This window comes from Neoarthrinium moseri (assembly GCF_022829205.1).
Source record: "Neoarthrinium moseri strain CBS 164.80 chromosome Unknown scaffold33_Wmoseri_CBS_16480, whole genome shotgun sequence".
Classification (NCBI taxonomy): domain Eukaryota; kingdom Fungi; phylum Ascomycota; class Sordariomycetes; order Amphisphaeriales; family Apiosporaceae; genus Neoarthrinium; species Neoarthrinium moseri.
In genome coordinates, this window is record NW_026055147.1 from 322574 (window position 1) to 343486 (window position 20913).

The 20913-nt window shown below is 54.9% G+C and overlaps 3 protein-coding genes across 3 annotated transcripts; 1 reads left to right on the forward strand and 2 right to left on the reverse strand.

Moving 5' to 3' along the window:
- Window positions 1-64: 64 nt before the first annotated feature.
- On the reverse strand, window positions 65-1282 carry JN550_008158 (uncharacterized protein; the record flags this gene model as incomplete). Its single annotated transcript, XM_049320090.1, has 1 exon — window positions 65-1282. The coding sequence occupies one exon, from the start codon at window positions 1280-1282 to the stop codon at window positions 65-67; it is 1218 nt and encodes a 405-aa protein (XP_049169945.1).
- Window positions 1283-3839: 2557 nt separating this feature from the next.
- On the reverse strand, window positions 3840-6882 carry JN550_008159 (uncharacterized protein; the record flags this gene model as incomplete). Its single annotated transcript, XM_049320091.1, has 5 exons — window positions 3840-5148; window positions 5204-5336; window positions 5405-6201; window positions 6432-6598; window positions 6880-6882. The coding sequence occupies 5 exons, from the start codon at window positions 6880-6882 to the stop codon at window positions 3840-3842; spliced, it is 2409 nt and encodes an 802-aa protein (XP_049169946.1).
- Window positions 6883-19745: 12863 nt separating this feature from the next.
- JN550_008160 (uncharacterized protein) lies at window positions 19746-20680 on the forward strand (the record flags this gene model as incomplete). Its single annotated transcript, XM_049320092.1, has 2 exons — window positions 19746-20452; window positions 20509-20680. The coding sequence occupies 2 exons, from the start codon at window positions 19746-19748 to the stop codon at window positions 20678-20680; spliced, it is 879 nt and encodes a 292-aa protein (XP_049169947.1).
- Window positions 20681-20913: the final 233 nt, after the last annotated feature.

Below are 20913 nucleotides of genomic sequence, written 5' to 3' on the forward strand. Positions count from 1 at the left end.
GTTGTCCGTCTTGATATGGCGGAATTCATGCATGTGACTGAATTGTTATAGAAAGGAGTGTACTTCATAGCCTGCTCTCCTTCACAACGCCCCTCGCGCCCCCTTTCTTGCCAAACATCTCCCGCAGATCCCCAACGATAGCCTCGGGCCGCTCCCAAGCCGCGAAGTGGCCGCCGGAGCGGTGGTTCTTCTGGTAGACGACCTTGCCAAGCTGGTGAGTCCACGGCTTAGGCGGCATAAAAATGTCCTTGGGGAAGATCCCGAGCCCGACCTTGGAGTTCTGCCACTCCATCAGCCGGGTCCACGCCTCCGCCCCGGCCGCGTCCGTGTCGTGCCTGTTCTCGTAGTAGAGCCGGATACTGGCCGCTGGCCCCGCCGTGCTGAACCAGTAGATGCTGATCCAGGTGAGGATCTCGTCGTCGGTCCAGGGATAGGCGTCGGTCCAGTCGCGCAGCTTTTCATATATCCAGCCCAGCAGCGCGACGGGGCTGTCCGAGAGGGCGTAGCCCAGCGTCTGCGGCTTGGTCGAGTGAACCTGGCCGTAGCCGTTGCCCTCCTTCATGAACCACTGCGTGCGGCCCATCGCCTGCTTCTCCTGCTCCGTCCAGGGCGTCACGGCGCTCTGGATAGCGAGCAGCGGGTGCTTGAGGAAGGGCGGAGGCCGGGCGGGCGCTATGTTGAAGTGCTGCGCCTTCGAATGCTGCGGGTAATTCTTCGCCATGGCCCGCGTGATGGCCCAGCCCCAGTCGCCACCTTGCGTCACATACTCGCCGTAGCCGAGCTTGAGCATCAGCTGGTTCAGAACCTCGGCGTGCTGGTCTATGGAGAAACCACGCTTTTTGGTGCCCTCGGAGAAGCCATAGTTGGCCAGCGAGGGCACCACAACGTGAAAGGCCGGGTGCCCGTCGCCGCCTTCGGCCAGCGGCCGGATGATCTTGGTGCCCTCAAGGAAGCTGCCGGGCCAGCCGTGGACGAAAAGCAAAGGGATGGCGTTCGCGGCCTCGCTCCTCTGGTGGATAAAATGCAGCTCGAGCGGCTCGAAGCCGTCGGCTTGGACCGGTGTCGTGAACTGCGGGAACTTATTCAGCTCGGCTTCGGCGCGTCTCCAGTCAAAAGTCTCAGCCCAATGCTGGGTGAGACGCTTGACATCGCCGAGTGGCGTTCCGAGGTCCCACGCGGCCGCCTCTAGCTCGTCCGGGAACCGGGCCCGGGAGAGCCGGTCCTTCAGGTCTGAAATATCGGAATCCTTAATTGAGATTTGATAGGCTTTGATGTCTGCCATGGTCGCCCAGCCGCTTGAATTGCGTTCAGATGTATGTATTAATATCTATACTCACTTCAATGGGTGGCCCGCAATTGGAATTTACCGAAGATGCACTACATTCGAGCAGGTTATAAGGCTTCAGAGACGGTCGTCGGGAGTGTAATTGCCTGGAGCACCGAGCTTCTTGAAACAAATGCAATTCTAGCGGATGCCTCGGCACTTATAGTCAAGTCCTGGATGACGTTAACTTCTCCAATTGCGGAGTATGCATGTCGTCTGAGCACAGCCATTCCTGCCGGATGTGAGGACGGGCAGGGGTGGCCTTCGGGACTTCGGTGCGAGATCACGTGGGAAGCACTTGGGTAATGGTCCGAATTCTTCGTGTGCTATATGGTTGATTGCACGTAATACTGCTGCTACTCTCAAGCATTACATACCAAAGGACATACCTCAGGGATCTATTACCAAGCCCGCCCCACTTCTTCACTACAGTATACTCAGCCTGTCTCTAGACCAGTTACGTGCCCTAGCGAATGGTACCAAAAACTTCGCTTCCACATAAAGCGATGATGAAGAACTTACTCGGTGTTTATGAGCTCAGTTAGCTACGCTATTTAACATCCCGGCAGTTAAAAGCCAAATGAGTGATTTGTTACGAAGCCGAAACCAATCATTCGTGGCGAGAAAGTACAAGAAACAAGCCCTCCCGCCTGCCAAGAGAATATATTCATGGCAGACAGGCAGGCAAAGGAGACAGATAGAGAGACAGAACATGTCCTGGTGCGTCTTATGGACAACAACATACCCAAAGTAAGCGGTCTGTCAAGAGGTCACACAACCGCTTGTCATGCTGCTAACAGCCAAATATGTGGCGCCGCACTCCATACGACCATCTCGTGAGCTCTATTCCATTTGACAAGTAACATGCAGACAAGAGATTAGTTTCCCACTGTACTGCACACGTACGTCTAACATGCTGGGGAAGTAGATATCACGAAGCTGAATTCTGGAACCCATGACGCTGATCTAGTGACGTCTATTCGTAGATGAACCACTGCTCTGGAGGCCCGTTGGAAGTGGCAATGTCTGTTTCAGGAGTCATGGAGATTCTGACGATAGGGCCCATCAGTATACAATCGCTAGTTCCAAGCCGATTTCGAGGTATCGCGCAGCTCGAAAATCGCGGACGCGCCATCGAAATGACCGCTGGAGCAAAGCTCCCTCGTTGTGGCCCCTCCCTACGACACGAAATCGGGCCGCCGCGTCCTAGTGCTACAACAGCGCCTTTCCACCCTCAGAGGGGCCAGCGTGCGGGAATTGGCTACAAGCTTGGGGAGCCTTTGGGGGGACTTGGTGTGGGGCTGTTACGGCCGGGCGATGCAATGAATGATATGCCTGCTTTGGGAGACCAGATGATTCACCGTGGGCGTTGCTGCAAACATTTCCTTGGGTATGAGTACAGCCGGTGACACGCGAGGGCACCGGAATTGGTGTAACTCGTGAGACTCTTGGCTAGAAGACTAGATGTTGCTTCGAGGATGGCAGAGTCGAGATGACTGAAGCAGAGACCAGTCACGTATCACAGGGGCGCGTACGACCGGAGAAAGACTCTCGCTTCGGGACTGGATCGGGAGAGTAAACACAGCACAATGAGTCCATGTTTAGGAAGCCGGCAGCTCGGACGGATGCCAATGGGACCTGAATGGTGATATTGGTTGTTTCAGGACAGCTAGCAAATGAAACAAATAGTGAATGATGCGGGGTCATGGGTACGCAGTAACGATCACAACGAAGAAGAGCGATGACAGGCAACTGCTTTTAAAGGTGTTTCAATGTATGTAGCAAGATCAGTATCTAGAATCGCAGTGTATCAAGCAACAGCTTTTTTGGATTCCTTCGTTGATTCATGACCTGGTTTCCCTCAAGAGACATTTCCAACACGCCCACAGTGACACCGCACCTTTTGAAGAGAAGAAAGTGGTCATCATCATGTCGTTAACAAGGAAAATTGCTGATATCCCTAAGCCTCTCTGGCATAAGGCTAACCGTTCAGCATAATAAAAAGGAAAAGAAAAAGCAGAATTGCCTCGGTCATGATGAACATTACCCGCCTAGAGCTCATAATAGGCAGGGGTTTTCCATTTGCTCGATTTCTCGTCGTGCTCGGCATGAAGTTGAGGTTGGAGGAAGAAGGGTGAAGGGGTCGAAGCGGAGTTGAGAGAACATTAATATCCTCCATGCGTCGCATCAATTCGTGAGCCATGTACACAGCCTTGAGCGGCATTTAAACAACAAGCAAGAATCAAGGTCGTAAGATTCGTCATCGCGTCTTCAAGGGTTTGGCCCAAAATGCCGATGATGAGTCATTGTGGTGAATACAATAACTGGTAAAGAGATCGAAGGAGTGATGTCGTCATATCAGGCATTGCAATCTATGGCCGTGAGATTTCAATGCGTGAAAAATCGCCTCTCGGACAAGGCCACAACGCCTCGATTAATGCGTAGTTGGTGAAAAGAAAAAGAAAAATGACATGTCCTGTTTCGCCAGCTCTCGATCGAAACCGTGTACATGACATTATCGTCGAAGTTGCGAGACAGCAGAGGGGGGTCGGTTCATGGGGTCGAAATTCGTGGAGGGCATAGCACCGTCTAGGGTCATTTTCCGTCGCTTCATGTCCAGGCTGGCGCTACCAGGTCGCTCATCGTCCTCGTCACGTCCGCGCTTCATCGCACCAGGTGCGCCGTTCATGATGGGCGGCACGTAGCCGTTCTGCATTGCTCCCATGTCATTTTGTGACCCGTAGACGTCGCTGGGTGCGCCATTCGTTGTTCCCCTGTCATTGCTCATTACATTATAAAGGTTGCTGGAAGGTGCGACTCGCGGGGGAGTGTTGTAGCCGGTCTGCTGGGAGTAGTATCCTTGCGACGGGTTGGTTGTTCGAGGAGTTGCCCGACCAGACCCTGCCTGGTGGCCAGGAGAGCCAGCCATGTCGCCAGAGACATGCTCGCCGGATAGAGAGGCAACCGGCGGGGCGTTGTAGTTGTAAGCATTGCGGCTGGCATCATATGCCCCGCTGTCGTGGGTATACTCAGCTTCGTGGTCGGCCTCATCTTCGCCGGTGCTTTGAGGCAGTTGTTCGCCGGGCTGGCCTTGGTGAATCATGCCGTTCGGTGGCTTGACGTCTTGTTCGCCTGGGCCGGCAGGTCTGCCCGAAGGGGGCGCCATATCACCTCTCATGTAATTACTTTGGCCATACGAGTTGCGGTCCTGGGGGCTGGTGTTTGTTGGTGGGTAGGGAGACTGTTGAGGGCCAGAAGCATTGTATACCCCACGAGACGCATCGTACGACTGAGTTCCTTGAGGGTAGCTTTGCATGCTCTGTAGTGAACCACCGGGAGGGGTAGTCGCCGGGGTTGCTGGCATGGAGCGGGTATTGCTCAGGCCAGTGTCTATCGACATGGGGTTATTGTTTGGTGCGCCACTCATGCCCTGCTGATTCCAGTTGAAATTGTCTGAAGGCATGCTGCCCATTACACTTGATGCACTCGTGGGCGGGGTGGGGAAGGTATGAGCCCTGTCTAGGGAAGGCCGTCCGGAAGAGTTGTGCGAGGGAACTGAGGACTGCGGCCCCGGCAAGCCCATGTGATGATGATGTTGTTGTATCGAAGGCAGAACACCTGAGGGAGGAGCTGGTCCACCAGGCCCTCCACGCATCTGGTTCTGCTCTGCCTTGCGGCGCTCAGCGGCAGCCATCACCTGGTTCGTCCTGGTCTGGTTGGTAGGATGGTAAAGCAATGCACCAATGTTGTGAACGAAGAGAGGGTACAACATTTCTGTAATCTTCTCCTTGTTCGCAAAATCCAGAGCCCTCTCAAAAGGAATCCTGATCGACTACGTTAGCAGAGTCGGTGGAAAGACTTGTTTCAAGGGAGACTCACCAGACGCCCTTCAAGTGCATGGGGCCAATCTTTACAACGTGGCGGACCTTTTCACTCTTCAAAATTCCGTCACGTCTACCACGGGTCATACCGGCAACGTTGAGCAGTTTTGTGCCGTTGATCATGTGGTTATCTATTCGGTCATGTTAGACATCGAATGAAAAGAAGAACCGCAATCAAAAGAGGAGTCTGGCATCTTACCTTCACGACGCGCAACACAGATACCCCTGGCTTCAACCTGGAAACACAAACTTCCTTCGTCTTCCCACAGAGTGGCTGTCACACGGGGTTTCATACCCGGCGGCGCAACCTGTCCGGTCGTATCCATGCCCTGGTAGCTGTTCTGCATGGCGGGCTGATGCACGCCTGGTGGCGGAAGAACATTGGCCCCCATCGAATTCGAGACCGCAGGAGGAGCGGATTGAGGGGACGTCAGTCCATTCGAGTAGCCATACTGGGGGTAGGGAGCGGTAGAGTACTGGGCAGGACCAGGCTGTAATAACGGCGGCTGCTGGTGGCCGTAGTGTGGTAGTGCGTTGGAGGTTACGGTCTGAGGGGGAGGCGCAGGCCCCGCGGACATGTGCTGAGGATAATACATGTCGTTACCTGCAGAGTTCATTGCCGAGTATTGGTCGTATCCTCCGGAAATACCAGTCACAGGGAGGTTGGGCGAAGGCGTCTTGGGGCCGTTCGAGGAGGGAGCGGATGAGGCAGAAGTGAAGGAGGACTGGGATTCGCCGTTTGAGCTCACAGCAGATCCAATCGAGCTGACCCGGGGAGAAGAGGCACCCGAGGAGTATGCCAATGGCGGTTGGGGAAATGGCAGTGACGGCAGTCTCTCACTTGCATACGGCGGGCGCTGGGTAGCGGAGTTGCCGTAATATGGCGGCACGTCGTTGGGTCCCCGGGTCTGCGAGTAGGAGATGGGCGGGAGGAGTTGAGGATCCAGCTTGACGGCCTTGACGGGAATGCCGGAGAGGCGTTTCGTTCCGTAAGTTCTGTCTCGGTTCCAAGTCGATCAGTTGCACGACTTGAAGACTGAGGCAGAATGGGGCCAAGTACAACTGGCGCAGCAGGCCAATTGACTTTCGACAACCTGAGGTGGAAGTACAAGAGACAGGACTGGTGCGGGGGGCAACACTGCTGGCGAGTCTGGCAAATAACTCGACGGGCTGTGGTACCACGGGACGGCGCCTGACTTGAGTTGTGAATCTTATCACGGACCAACCTGGTAAGGAAGGGGAAACTGGACGGTTTAAGAGATGACTCGGAATTAACGACGGTGGTGCTGCTACTACCCAAAGCTGAGCGGAGAGTAACCGGAATGCGGTGTCCTTCGAGAGCTAGAGGGTTGCGTATCCAGAGTGGCAGCAGATACAGAGACAGTTGTCTAGTCTAGTCCTGGGACCGAGCGAGGCAGTTTCGACTATTTGCGGTGCAAGTCGGAAACTGAGGAGCAAGCAGAAGCGCCAGAGAGACGACAAGATATTGGGGTAATCTTGGTCCAAATCGTGCCAATTTCGATTCTCCGGGTGGGGAGAGGTGAGGAGACAGAAAGCTAGGGGAGGGAGCTCGGGGCGAGCGAAGACATGTAAGTCGAAGCTGTCTCGAGGGGAAGAGCAAAGTAAGCGCGGCCCTTGTCGTGAGGTCGTTTGGCCGGTGAACTAGCTCTCTACCATGCGAACGCGGCTTTCCTTCTAACACCGGGAGGGCTCTCAACTCTAATGCAGGAACGCACACATCAGCTGGTGTTGCGCACGAAAAAATTGGCCGTCTTTCCTTGACGTGTGCAGGTTGGCAAGGCGGGCAGAGTTTGCGCAAGGAGCAGTGCAGGTGGGTTGAGGGTGAGGGGGCGGATGGGTATCTTTTGGGAGCCGGGGGGGCCCTCGAGAGACGTTGGTGCTCTTGAACAACGTACCTTGGATCGCCAACCTCTACGGCCGTCGCTCTTTAAGAAATTGAGGTGGTCGGACGGGCGTGAAAAGAGGAGGAGGGAAAGAGAGGAGAGAGAAGAAGAAGGTTTTTCGGTGCGGTGGTGAGGAGGCAGGCAAGGTAGTAGAGTAGCAGTATTTCTCGAGGTAGAATCGAATCAGACCAGGCCAGCCCAGGATCAAGACAGGACCACGGCCACGGCCACGGCCACGACCAGGGCCAGCAGACGGTACATAGCAGACGAGATAGAGCGAGCGAACCCGCCGCTCGCCGCTGGCTGGATGTACCTTGTAACCTCACCCTACCTAAACCAAACCAAACCGAACCAGTCTTCGGAGGTGTGTCCTGCTGGGGTTTGCTGGCAGGGAGGGGTGGTTGGGCGACTGGGGGGGCCTAGCAGCGCCGGGCCCAGGGTGCGGTCGCTGGCGCTGCTGTGTGGTTTCTGGGTAGTACCTCCGTACCCTCAGATCATCCAAGCTCTCCCAACCTACAGCACTAGCTGTGTCTATGTCTACGGGGGGTGGTGCGCGAGGAGAGTTGCACCGACCTGGGGCCATGTCGAGTGTGTGTTATCCCTCCCAGTCGTCTCTTCTCATTGGCCCGCGGGCTTTCGCAAGCAAGCCCATGAGAGTCTGACCCAAGATGGAACTTGGGCTGGCAGAGGGGCCTCACTCAGGTGGTTATAGTCTAAAATGGTGCCGTTGAATACCCAGGCAGAGACATTTGGATAGAACAAGCCGGCGCGAGAAAGAGAGAGAGGTGGACGAGAGGAATAGGGGAGCAATCGTGCTCGTCGGCTACAAACGCTTGCTCTGCGTGCTCCTCGTGTCCGAAAAAAAAATGAATAAATAAAAGCTTCTCATTGCCGAACACAACAATAAGTTAAGGCCGACAGGGCACGTTTTGGCGTGTCGTGCTCTCTCTCCCTCTCAGGCTGCGCGCGGAATCCCTCGCGAGTTGGTCGGTACGAAGTACCTCCTACGGCCAACGCTGCTGCGACTTGTGGGTCGGGCGCTGCCAGCAAACCCAAGCTTTCCCCTATCGTTGCGTTGGCTGGGGGGGCGGGCTAGCAGTAGAGCCCGCCGGCGCACTGTCCATGGCGGGGGAAGGGGAAACGACCTGGGTGGGAAGATGCCTGCTTGCCTGAGAGCGACTGGGACAGGGCAGTGTGGATGCAATCGTTTGAGCACAGGTCTCACCGTGGGCTTTCCACTCCGCGCGCGGCTCAGCAGCATGGGCCATGTGGACCAGTCGGGGATGTAGGATTGATTGTTTCTTTCCACCAGCGCTGGCCTCCTTCGGGCCTGGCAAGCCTGCGCTGGTTGGGACAGACGACCAGAGACCAGCAGAGGTACATGGTATCTCGGCTCTGGTCACAAGTGTGTCGAGCGGTTGACCAAACCGAAATGCCCGCCTCGCTCGGAAACAACGTTCGGGGTGGTTAGCCAGCCCACCGTAACCCCACTTGGGAGAGCCGCTGATAACCTGTGTTTCGATGTGTCCGTTACGCGCCGTGTCGGCAGATCACTTGAGAGTTGCCCGCCCCGTACGTACGTACGTACATGTAAAAGTGTGTGTGCGTCCCCTGTGGCAGGTGTGTGTGTGTGTGTCGGCAAAAGCGATGGCAACAGCTTGCAACAGCGAGTTGGAAGCGCAAACCTCGCTGGCTGCACACTTTGGCTTGTTACAAGTAACTATATCTTCGCATGGGCGATCCCGAGTCTGACTGCTCACGCAGGTCACATAACATAGTAAATCGGAATAGCGCGCTCTGTCTGTGCCATTACATACATACGTACATATTGCTTCAGATGACATGGCCCCCATCCGCAGCTACTGCGGTGCCGTTCAGGCAACATGAGAGCTGCATCCACAAGACTGTGCATGAGATATGCAGGTATAAGGTTGCCAAACCCTTAACTGTGCCACGCGTCGAGGCTTCGATTCTTCTTTTTTTTTCCCCCTTTCGGACGATGTTCGAGTATGTCGTCTGAAAGTCTGTCTCCCTCTTCCTCCCTCTTTTTTGTCCTTTCGGTCTCTTTCTACTGTACATTCCTTTGCTGTAGGCCTCTGGGCTGAGAGCCAGGGCCTTGTCATCATTGATCTATTTTCGAGGTGGGATGCGCCTGTCGTGGGAACCATCACGGTCGTATTGAATGCACATCGTGCTAGCGGACAGTGCAGGCGGAAGCTAGTAGGGGTCGCAAAAAGATGGATCGCACCCAAAAAGACGACCCATGTCGTCAGCCAGTAGTCGCATGTACAGTGTAGGGGATCACCCCTCACGGGCTTTTAGTTCTCACCGACCAACGACCTCGCGCTCATGGCATCATGGCACAGAGTACCTGGTCGGCAAACCGCGTACTGGGATCTCTGAGACGCTGGTGGCTTAGGTGGCTGTCCTCGCGCTGGTACGAAAAGTCGCGAGCAGTACTTTTGTCCTTTGCTCGTTCCGGCAAAGTGCCCTCTTGGCGACGATTTCTGTACGGCTTCGGGGATCCAGCACCCCCTCATTCGTTCTCATCTCTCACTCAGTTTTCGTTACGTCTTCCCCGTTACTCCACTGCTGTGAGGACCCAGGAGCCCGCTGCGATGGCCGGGATGGGGGTCTATTGTGCATACAGATGCCAGATTCATACCGAAATGCGAACACCCAAGATAGTCTTGCAGGCCTGGATAGCAATTACCGTGCTTCCTCACGCCTGGCAGGCCGTCGTGTCTCAGATGACATAGCTCCCCTGGCCAAAGAGCATACTATATCAACTGCGCCTTGCTATTTCTTGCTCTGCCCATTAACCTTTGTTCAACAAACGGCCGTCAGAAGTAGGTCTCAGTGCTTGACAGATATCCTGGGCCGGCAAGACAGGGGCCTGCGCATTCGAGCATAGCCCTTTGACTCGAGGAGGGCAGCGATGGCCAAAGGGGTCAACATCAAAATTCGTGGATGCAGTCTCAGGCTATCAGCCCAACAAGAGGATACACCGGGACCTTGGCACTGCCCCGTTACATGTGTAGATGATTGCCGGAACCATGTTATTACTCTCACTCCTTTCAATGGTGTTGTGGGTGGTACTGGCGCTGAAGCGCCCAATAGAGTATTAATATGGAAAATACGTAGACGAATCCCTTCCGGGCTGAAGACCCTCGCACAGTATAGCCGACCGCTGTATTGACTGATTGCTCCACCCCACCTCGCCTACCCTTCTCCACTGGATAGACATGGTACAGAGAGGGCCTGCTGTTGGGCGATCAATACCCTGGGATCATAGCGGGCCCTATGCAAGATTGCAAAGGCTGTCAGGCAAGCCAGTGGGTGGCTTCATCGCATCCAACGCTCAAGTAAGTGTTCTCATCCCAGCCGTCACGGACCGAGACTAGATCCAGCTCGAGAGCCCGAGGCCAAGAGTCGAGGAGTTGTTCATTGCCGAGTTTGCACATCGATATCCACGAGTAATGTATGCACGTCCGTGCGATACCATTGTTCGAAGAGAGCCAGCTGGTCTGATGGCAGGTATGTACTTCGTCAATCCTTCTGGCAACTTCCCCAAGAGACCGCGAAGAGGAGGAACACACTTATCCCGCCTGCGATTTGTAGTTGGCGACAGGGTAAAAAATTCAAGTGTCTCCCTCATTCGTCGTTTCAACCATGCAAAACCAGAGATGGCAGCTGTTCAATCAGTTGTAGTCAGTGCACGCGCTCAGTCAGGGTCCGTGTGGTTTGTGCATCCACTACGGGGATTGACAACGCCATCACGGTCTACAGATATTTCTGTCTGGTTTGTCGTCCAGTGTACCATAGTAAAGCTGGTAGCCCCAGCACCTTGCATGCTACCTGAACGGACTCAGAGCCACACCCGGCCACTCCTATTCTTCCGATCAAGAGTTGCCTTCCACACTGACTCTGAGACGACAGCCGCATAGCGAGAAAACCGTATCGTGTTGGCAAAGCAATGACAGATGACCCAAATGATGACATCTCGCCATACCGCCCCTTTACGAATACGTAGATCGTCCATTGCTATATCACTGTCTTTTGACTGAAGAAGCTTCTATCAAGACACACGACAAAACCCAACACGGATTCCTGCTGTGGTTGTAGTGGCGCACAAACCTCGTAGTGTGGTGTACCTGCTACACAACCTCGATTCCGACATCGCGAGGAGCCTAGCGTTCTCCCTGCCACGCCTGATTGCATGCACAGCAAAGAACTGACCGCTGTGCTACGCCAGAAGCACGACTGTTACACTTGCTTCATGTGGTAGCACGCACGGTGCATACTGTAAGGGAGGTCCTCGCGGGCTCAGGATGCTAGTCCATGGGCCTCGTCTACCAATATCAGCATGGGGACATATCCTTGGAAGCACAGCACGATCATCGAGTCGACGGGATTCTTATGTTTCACAGCAAGACAACAGATCAGCAATAATTTGTTCTGGACCTGAAAATGGGTCCTCGTGTCATGTACGTCCTTGACGGCATCCGATCCGCCTACATTGGAGCGGCATGTTGGGCCTGCTCTAGTCTCGCATACGTAGCTTGCATGGAGGCGACTGCCCAAGGGGAACCGTTGAGGCATCAATTACCACCTGGCTGCAGCCATTCAATCCTTGGGCCACACAATGTGAGCCAAGGCAGCACAGCGGGCAGCTCGTGGTGGGGGCTGCATCAGGCTAGGAGACGCCGTACCCCTTCAGCGCAGGCCTTGCGTAGCCCAATGCAAGATTCCGCTATACTTGAGCATCCCGTCTGCATGCAGAAATCAGACAAAAGAAACGCCAAGCCCGTTTCTTGCATCTCGACCCCCTAGTAGGTTATCGAAATAAACTTTCGATCTTGGGTTTCCCGAGACGTGCGGGTCGAAAAAGGTTCGAGGAAAAGACAAGCTATACTGATCTTGGAGCTCAATGGTCGTGTGTTGTATTGAGCCACTGTGATGTGCAAGGGGTAGCCCATTGGCCCCTTGCTAGTTGTCTGAACGTGCGATGCAACTCTATGTCCGTCTGTCAATGTATTGATATCCAACATTTCTGGGGCCAAGGTGCTCTAAATGGACATAACCCATTGGGAAACAGCGACAATAGAATGCATGTATAGTGTCTGAGTGTCGTGAGCCCCCATTAAAGCGGCCCGTCCAGTTAGTGCACGGGACTATGTAGAGGGTGGACACCAATGAGATTGCATCCTGCCATACCGCAAGCATACAGCAGGACACCTGTCTGGTGACTATATCGACACTCAACTTAGAGTTCAATGATAAGACCTTTTTCCAGTAACGAACCTGTCATGATTGACAGCGCGGCAAGGCAATGCTTGCCAATGGGAAGCCCGTGTCGTACATTATGTCAAGGTGGCTTGACAGCGTGGCCCAGGCTCTAGACCTGTGCCCAAGTTCGTGGCCACCGCCTACTGGCCGGTCGCCAATGTCCGAGGCGGGGAGGCGCTCAGGCCAGTCAGGTCCCCTGGGAACAGAAAAACCAATCGTCGACAGGAAGCCACATGGTCGACGATCGTGTGTCTTGCCTTCAGCCGCCTTCGGTTACTTATTCTGCCCCCCAGGGTTCTGTCTCACCTCGATGATCACGGGTTGGGGGTTGGTTCACCCGACGCTCGTGTGCGTGCAGACCCGGCCGATGCGGATGGAAGCACGCCAGCAGCACAATTACCGGCAGGCGTCACTGCAGACTGAGTCCCCCGTGCGCTGGGTCCAGAGATTGGTGGGCAGTGCCCCAAACCCACGCCTCTGGGAGTGCTTCAGCCGCTGGAAGGCGGCCAGCGTTCTGCGAGGGACCGAGCATCGCAGTGTCCCCTGCAATCATGTGGTGCGTCGTCCGACACCCGCGAGAACTCATATCACTTTTCAGGGTGTGGCGTAGTGGTCAAGCAGGGTGACAACATGCTGTGAAGAGAAGCATGGAGAGCCTCAATGTAATGCCATGCCATGCCATGCCATGCTATGCATGATGTCCATCATCCGCAGAGAGCTTCATCTACGACCCTGGCCCGTATCCTGTTGGATCTCGAACCAACTTCCGGGTTTGGGGCAAGTTGTTCAGCTTCATCGGCACTCGAGACGCGGCACATAACCAGGGAATGCGCAAGGTTGCCTCCCTAATTGGGAGATCGATGAAGGAGAGGCCCCTTCTACCGGGATCGTCCGGAGGCAAAAGAGCACAATCGGCCGCCCATTCAAGTGAGCAGATACCACCATTCAGAACTCCGCTTCAATGATCCGAAAGGATGGCTCCTCCTTGGCAATGAAGGCGAGTTTGTGGTGTTGGGGTCGGTGTTATGGTAATCGCGGTTCATATAATATTGTCACTTATAAGCCGGGCGTCGCAGTACCCAGTTGTAAGGTGTCCCGTAAAGCCAATGCAGACCCCGGATTCCGGATCCTATCGACGAAAGGATTCACCAGGATTGATCTGCCCAATGGAGCTGCCGAAAGCGATGTTCAAGCTCGGGGGTTTTTACAGGGAAAGCGGTCCCAGTGTTGGGCCTGCTCTTCAGGCAGCGGCTGCAGCGCAGCTTAGCACGGCAGATTGGAGGGTTACGTTGTCTTGATCCTTACTCTGTGCGCGGGGTCATGGTTACTCGCACTCCTCCGTCTCCCATCGCGGTATCTCACCAGCTCTGGCATGGCTGGCTGGATGGATGGACGTTGGATCTGACGGGTAAGCCTGTCCTTCCACCCACGGCCACGCCGTGAAAGCAGTCGCAACGGCGCAAAGAAGCTTCTCCCGTCAGCCATCAGCCATCAGCCATCAGCCATGGCCATCAGCTCTGTAGGGTTGTCAATCTGAATAATCGTAGAACGACAGGGGACCCGTGCTGACGGCTTTAACACTTGCATGAGCCAGCAGCAGTCTAACGCACAGCGGGCGGCGGTTATGCAGTACCAAAACCTGTCCAATCACGCCTGCAGTCTGGCTTTACCCCATGCTTCCACCCCAGGCGAGGTAATCCACGAGCCGAACCCATGCATTCTTGGAGGTGAATACCCTTCAGTCCAATCATGGTGTATGGATATTTCCAAGCAGTTATCTTCTAGGATGATGACGGTCTCGAGGAGGTCACCCACGCCGTCAGATTTTAGGGACTGCTACTCTATGTAGTGCAGCGCGGGATTGATGATGTTAGCGACTTGCAGAATATGCTAACGACGCCAGCGACACGACAAACGCAGGCGACGTAGGAACCGGCTGGCCGGTCGTTGGGGGCGGTGCATCGTCGTTTCAGGCTGCTCCCGTGCCCTCGATGATTTAACTCTGGATGCCGTGTTTCTATCCGTCTTCCAAGAGTGGAAACACGAGGTCACGATCACGCGGGAATAACTGCTTTACAAACCACCTTTTCTTTATTCTTGATGCACTTGGCTAGACTCCAACTAGTCGAGAGGTCCATGCCTGGACTGTGCGGACCTAGTTTCATAGCTCGCAGTCCGGTACCTCGGATGATAAAAAGGTGGCCCCACCGTGAGAACAAAAACGGGGGCTGCCGAGAACGGACTTGGAGATCGTACTGCTCCTTCTCGGCACTTGATGTGAGCAGAGGATTCGGACATTTCTAGGTCTCATACATTCGACAGTAAAGCTCCCTACCAGTGGTAAGCACCGAAGCTGAAGAGCTGCCTCACTTGTCGTCATTTCAACTTGTAACGCGCGCAGAGACATCTACGAGACCCTACGACGTTCGCACACCGTGCCCAACTATTCTCACGCTTGTACACCCAATCAGGGGTGCCCACGTCGACAGCCACCATCTGTTTTCTTCCAATGGGTGAGGCACATTGATACCGACCTTGTCGACAAGGGTTGCATAGTGGAGACGAGGAGGTTTTTTTTTAAACTGAAAGTTTGGGAAGCATACCCGTAAGCATGAGTGGGTCAACGGTACCATCAAATCTGTGACGATCGCCAGTTGCGAGATTCCTAAAGGCTCTGTTCATCAAATGGACCTCGTCCAATGAAGCCTAGACCTCAAGCCAATAATTGTGATAATATCATTTCTCGAAAGGAGGGCAGGCGGGCTTACTTTACTTCGCATCTGATCTACCTCGGCGGTGCAGGACCGGACCGTTTGCCGTGATCACGCCCACGCATTCGCACACCCACACTGACATGCCTGCCTGCGAGGCTGGGGAGACTGTCATGGAGCCGGGCAGCAACGAGAGAGCTGTCCCGAAACTCATTTGATTGTGGCGTCTAACCTGTTCACTTAACATCCTGCCAAGGACCCCAGTTGAGCTCTTCGCTAATGGCGTGGACGTTCGAACCGAGCCCTAGTCCAATTGGAAGATAGAACGTGGATGGATGCACAGCATGCCTTCTCAACATAGAGTTCTCATTAGTGGTTCGGGGGACTGCAATTGTTCTAGAGTGCGCCAGAATACTGCGTTCCATAGCAAAGCAACTTCGGACTGTCGCAGTTCTATACTTGTCTTTGTCGGGTCCGCACACTATACAAGTCAACCCTAAAAAGAGAGACAATACGGAGGGGTCTCTACTCTAGTAGACAGAGACCAACCACCGATGACGCCACAGACAACACGCTATTAGTTTGAATTATGGCAGAGCTGGTAAACTGTTTGCTCTTTTCGGCATGCCACTATTCGAGCGCACTTCCCCGTCGACGTTAGACCTGGGTGAAGTACACTGTATGGCTGCTTGTCCGCTACGGTATGGGGGAAGCACTCAAATCTGATAGGCCAATATTCTCATTTAGCGGAATGCTCACCGCTACTTCCGCTACTTCGCTCACGCCCAGAGGAGTTCAGATAAGGAGAGCCCAGCCCCCCCATGCTAAAGGCCAAGTGACGCTACCATAGTACATAGCCGCGATCCCTGCAAGCCTCTCCCATCGCGCTTGTCCGCTGATCGCCGGCCGCAACTAATGGGCGGACACTGGCTATAATTCGCTATCATTTTCTTTGGATGTCGGTATCGCGAATAGAGCTAGACGGACTGCTTCATTACCAGCCGCCGTTGCGGCCGTGGGCTGCGCTAGCTAGCGTTTACGGTTAACGACACAGGCCTCTGGTCTCCGAAAGTTCCGTGTAGCCGTTTCAAGGCGTATATACTTTGACGGTGTCTCAACCTAGCACCTGGACGTTCCTCGAATCACATGGTGCCGAAGCGTACGGGCAATACGGGTTAGAGTCTGTAGAAATAGGAGATTGAATAGTCTCCCTCGGCCAGTGTAGACGTAATCGGTCCAACGAAGAGGCTGGATTGAATTATCCGTCTCCGAAACCGACCATCTCGCCATTCCTATGCTCCTGCCCTTTCTGATCCCGAGATAGCTCAATATTCACAGCCGCGTCAGACCGTAGATCAACTTTCTGAATCACAGGATAAGGGTGCAACGAGACCTTGGCCTATCCAGCCCGGATAATGCGCACGGTTTTCCGACTGCTCACCAGACCACGAAAGATCCATGCTCGGTTGACTCCATTGCCGGACCTCAAGGGTAGGGGGGCCGGTTTTCAGGATCAACAGTGATTTCACAATCAGGGGAACTCCAGACACTCCCCTTCGCAAAGATCCCCACGACCAATCTCAGAGCGCATCGTACGAGAGTAGACGGGTGGATTGTCATCTCGGTCATCATTTTGAACAGAGAAGACACACTGCCTGTGGACAAGGGTCGACAACGGGGAGAGCCCGCGATCCCAGCGCGGCTATGTACTCGCATCTCTAGGGCGGCAACTATGCAAGATAGGCGCAACCTTACGACGTGCTCAAACCACTGAGGCGTGGTGGCTATTAATACAGGTTGAAAGGAAATATGTCCCCTGACTGATCCTCGGATCGCACATGCACCTGTATGTCTTTTGCCCGGTGCATCCATCCCGTTAGTTGCTGCAGTAGAATGGTAGGGCCAGCAGGCCGACCGGCAAGTCTACATACCCGCACTTCACATATCCAGCCTATTCTCTTGCGCTATTACTATGCTAGGAAGGTAGAGGGAAGGCCTAGCTCCAAGATACGTGCCGGCATGAAGACCTATTGAAGCTCGATTAAGCAAAAAGCCGCATCCCCGGCCCACTCAGCCCAGATGCAAGACGCACAGCTGCAGCATGGTGCATGGGGAGCTGCTGGTGACCCTGCCCTTGTTCAGTGCGGGTAGAGCGAGCTTTGTCTCCGTGGGCTGCTGCTGGTGACAATGACCCATCTCGACATCATTCTGTTTACGGGGCCCTCCTGTGACATTTGGTCCTGATAATCGTACATACAGGTCGACAACTTGCTACAGGGCACGACGCACAGCCACTGCCGTTTCGAAGGGAACACCCTCAAATCACCAACCAACCACCCGGTCTAAGCCCTAGCAACTAGGACAGGGCAGCCACGGAGCCAGCAGAGCGCGCCGCAGGCAAGCCGGCCAGCCAGCCAGCGCAGAAGCAAGTATGATTCGCATATGTCGGTGGCAATCTGAAATACATGCCTGCTTTGTATAACCTCGTCGACGGTCTCCCGTGTGGCCCCCCTTTAATTGAAGGGCTAGCCTAGACTCGATGATCCGCAAGCCCCGTCCCAACCGCCATTTTTCGGTCAATGCTCAATTGGAATACAGTACACAAAGGTGCCTTTGACAACGTATCCCTACCCATCAAGAGGAGAAAAGAAAGGCGAGCTTGCGAGAGAACATCCATACCCCGGCCAGGGTCGACGTTTCTAAAATTGACATCCGGCCGAATAATTCCACCTTGGCAGAACCAAATGGTGGCTAGGGATGGTGATGATGTGCTTACCCATTCGAGCAACGTCGAGAGATACAAAGAATCATAGTACACAGTATTGAATGGATCTGCCCTTGTCGAGCGAGGACCCTGCTTTCCAGGCTTGCCTGCCTGCTCCATCTCCTGCACAGACGCTGGAAATCTCGATAAACATTGACAGGGTCGGTCGGGACCGCGTAGAGCCCGCGGGTGGCACCACTACCCTGTCTGCTGTCCATTTGCGTCCCCTGGTCAGAAAAGAAAGGGCAAAGGCCACCCGGCGTCTCTGTAAGCAAGCCTAGCAGGTGGCGATCTGCTCATGCCGGCAAAATGGCTTTGTGGAAGGATCACAATAAGACGGGAATGCAAGCCGTAGGAGCGGCCCAGCGAGGTGCAGCGCAGGGCCCCGTCCACGAGGAGATCAACTATTGACAGGCGTGCACCACAAAGATGTGCGATATGGCGGAAGGCAGAAGGAGACTCACACAGACACCCCGATCGTGCATGAACGCTTGGTCAAGCGCCGGTATGCAGGAATAGCAGACCCATTATACATAGAGCCCACAGTAGTTTCCAGCCTCAACATGCGTGCCCTGTCGGAACCTGTAGGTTGAAAAGCAGATTCCATTCGCCTCAATGTACGGGTGGGAAGCACAAAAGCACATAGGAAGGTTTGCCGGCGCAGGTTCATGTCTGTCCGTTGTGGCCGCTGCCCTTCCGACTTGCCGACGATCGAGTCGAGATCAGGAGTCTGGGCTGTCAGGCAAGGCCATGTGCATCTGGCATCAGCCCCCCCAGCGGGCGTAATGCACGTCACCCCTCTTTTGTTCTCGCAGTCCTTGCCCCCTCCAGGTCCATTGAAAGGGCCCTTGGGAGGGGATCCAGATGAGGCAGGCCGCCTGGGACTGTTTTGTTTTTCTTGGAGGGAATAGCGGGAAGCGGAAGTCATCCCAGAGGCGGGTATGTGTGCGCAACTGACATGCATGAAGCACCCCCCCATCGCCCGATGCTGATGGGAATGCGGGGGCAGCATCATCACTGGAGACTGGAGCAGCGCATCAGCAACATGTGTGTACGTGCGTTGCGCGGCGCGGCGCGGACAGGGACCACAGGTGACAAGGACCAGAAGGAAAAGACCCGAGCAGAGGCCTCAAAGCAGAGATCATGTCCGGCCCTCGTTTCTCCTTTCGACGGGCACATGAAACAGCAAGAGGATAGATCGTCCGACGCCCATACGCATGGTAAATGATTTTCTTCACGAGCCGCACTTAGAGCGCAGGAAACATTGCAGTGCGGTGATGCAAAGTTGGGTGCACCCGATTGGGCGCCGGGGCGTTGATGTGCGTTTTCGTGCTGTTCTCGCATGGCATGGTGTCAAGTCGACAGGTGGTTGGACGTGCGTCCGTTGGGGCCCCCTCCACCCACCTGCACGACAGGGCCTCCGACAAGGGCAGCGGGCGGAATACTGACAGGTAACGGGCCTGTCTCGATGTGTGTCCGTGTCAGCCGGGGTGACGGACGCCTGGAAGTCAAACGTTCCTGGCCGGACTGCGAGACGTCTGCTCGTCGACTTTGGCCGGCACATTACCTCCAGACAGAGCAAAGAGAGAAAAAGTATCATTTCCACGGACGTTGGCTCCTGCTCCGAGACTGGAATGCAGAAGTGTCACGTGGTCTCGTGCTCTAGTCGCGCCGGCGCTGGTTGCTGGGCCGAGTCATGACATGGACGATGCGGTTTGGATGAAGTAATTTCGAGGCACGCCGGCAGGCACGCGGCGTGTCTTATGCATGCAAGCTTATGTGCATCACGACAGAGCAGATAGACAAAGTCCCGTTGAAGAGCGCTCCCTTGATGCATGTCTATCGGTCATTTATCCTACTTGCATGAACACGATGCCGTCTCCCTTGAGACCTGAGGCCCCCAAGGCTGCAGAGCCCAGGTACGGCCAGTCTTTCGATCCATGGAACTCATCGTCTACGGGCCATCAGCGAGCCGAGAATCGGCTCGGCGGCAGCACAGGATGGCGCGACTCCCGGAATGCAAAGCTGCAGTCGCAGTTTCGAAGTGGCCGGTCGGGTGGCAAGCGCATGTCCGATACTGTAGGAGCTGGATCGGAGTTCTGGGATCCAAAGGCAAAGGCACTGATCCCGCCGGAACTGCGTGCGCGTGCCAGAAGCTCCGTCATGGACATGCTGGCCAAGCCGGGCACAATGCAAAAGAGTCTGGCTTCATCGCGAGGATCCACCTTGGCTTCTACTGAAGGTCAGGATGGCTTGCCTGCGGACGAGAGGCATATGGCGTACGAAGACGAGGCCAGAGAGGCAGCGGCGCCCCTGCCGAGGAAGATTCTCGAGGGCGTCGTTGTCTACGTTAACGGCAGCACGCATCCCGCTATCTCTGACCACAAACTGAAGCAGGTCCTGGCCGAGCACGGTGCGCGCATGTCAACTCATCTCGGTCGAAGACAAGTCACACATGTTATCCTGGGCAAGCCCGCAGGCGGCCGAGGAGGTGCTGGAGGCGGTCTTGCCGGGGGCAAACTGCAGAAGGAAATACAGAAGCTAGGAGGTTGCGCAGTAAAGTTTGTCGGCGTTGAATGGTATGTCGCTTCAGACGGAGAACGAAGTACCTCACATGGCTCACAGTGAATTCCAGGGTCCTTGAAAGTATCAAAGCTGGCAAACGCCTGCCAGAAACGAAGTTTGCCCCCCTGAAAATCGCTCTCAAGGGGCAGCAGAGCATCTTCGGATTGGCAACCAAAGCAAAGGCACCGGTTGAGTCAAAATCACCGGATGACGAGCCGCCTCCGAGCGGTCAGAGATCGTAGGGTAAGATAATGTTTGATGATGGTAACCCGGCGTTGGGCTCGGTTAAGCACATTTGGCTTTTTCATAGCATTATGGCATGGCAGGATCGCATATGGTTCAGGCAGGCACATTGGGCTCTTTCTACGGACGCATAGCTGGCGTTTGTGATTTCGGTAGGCTAGATGTGAATCGACCAAGCAGCTCTCCCTAGAGCAGTCTGTTCAGTCACTCGAATCAGGGTTGCTATGCATCG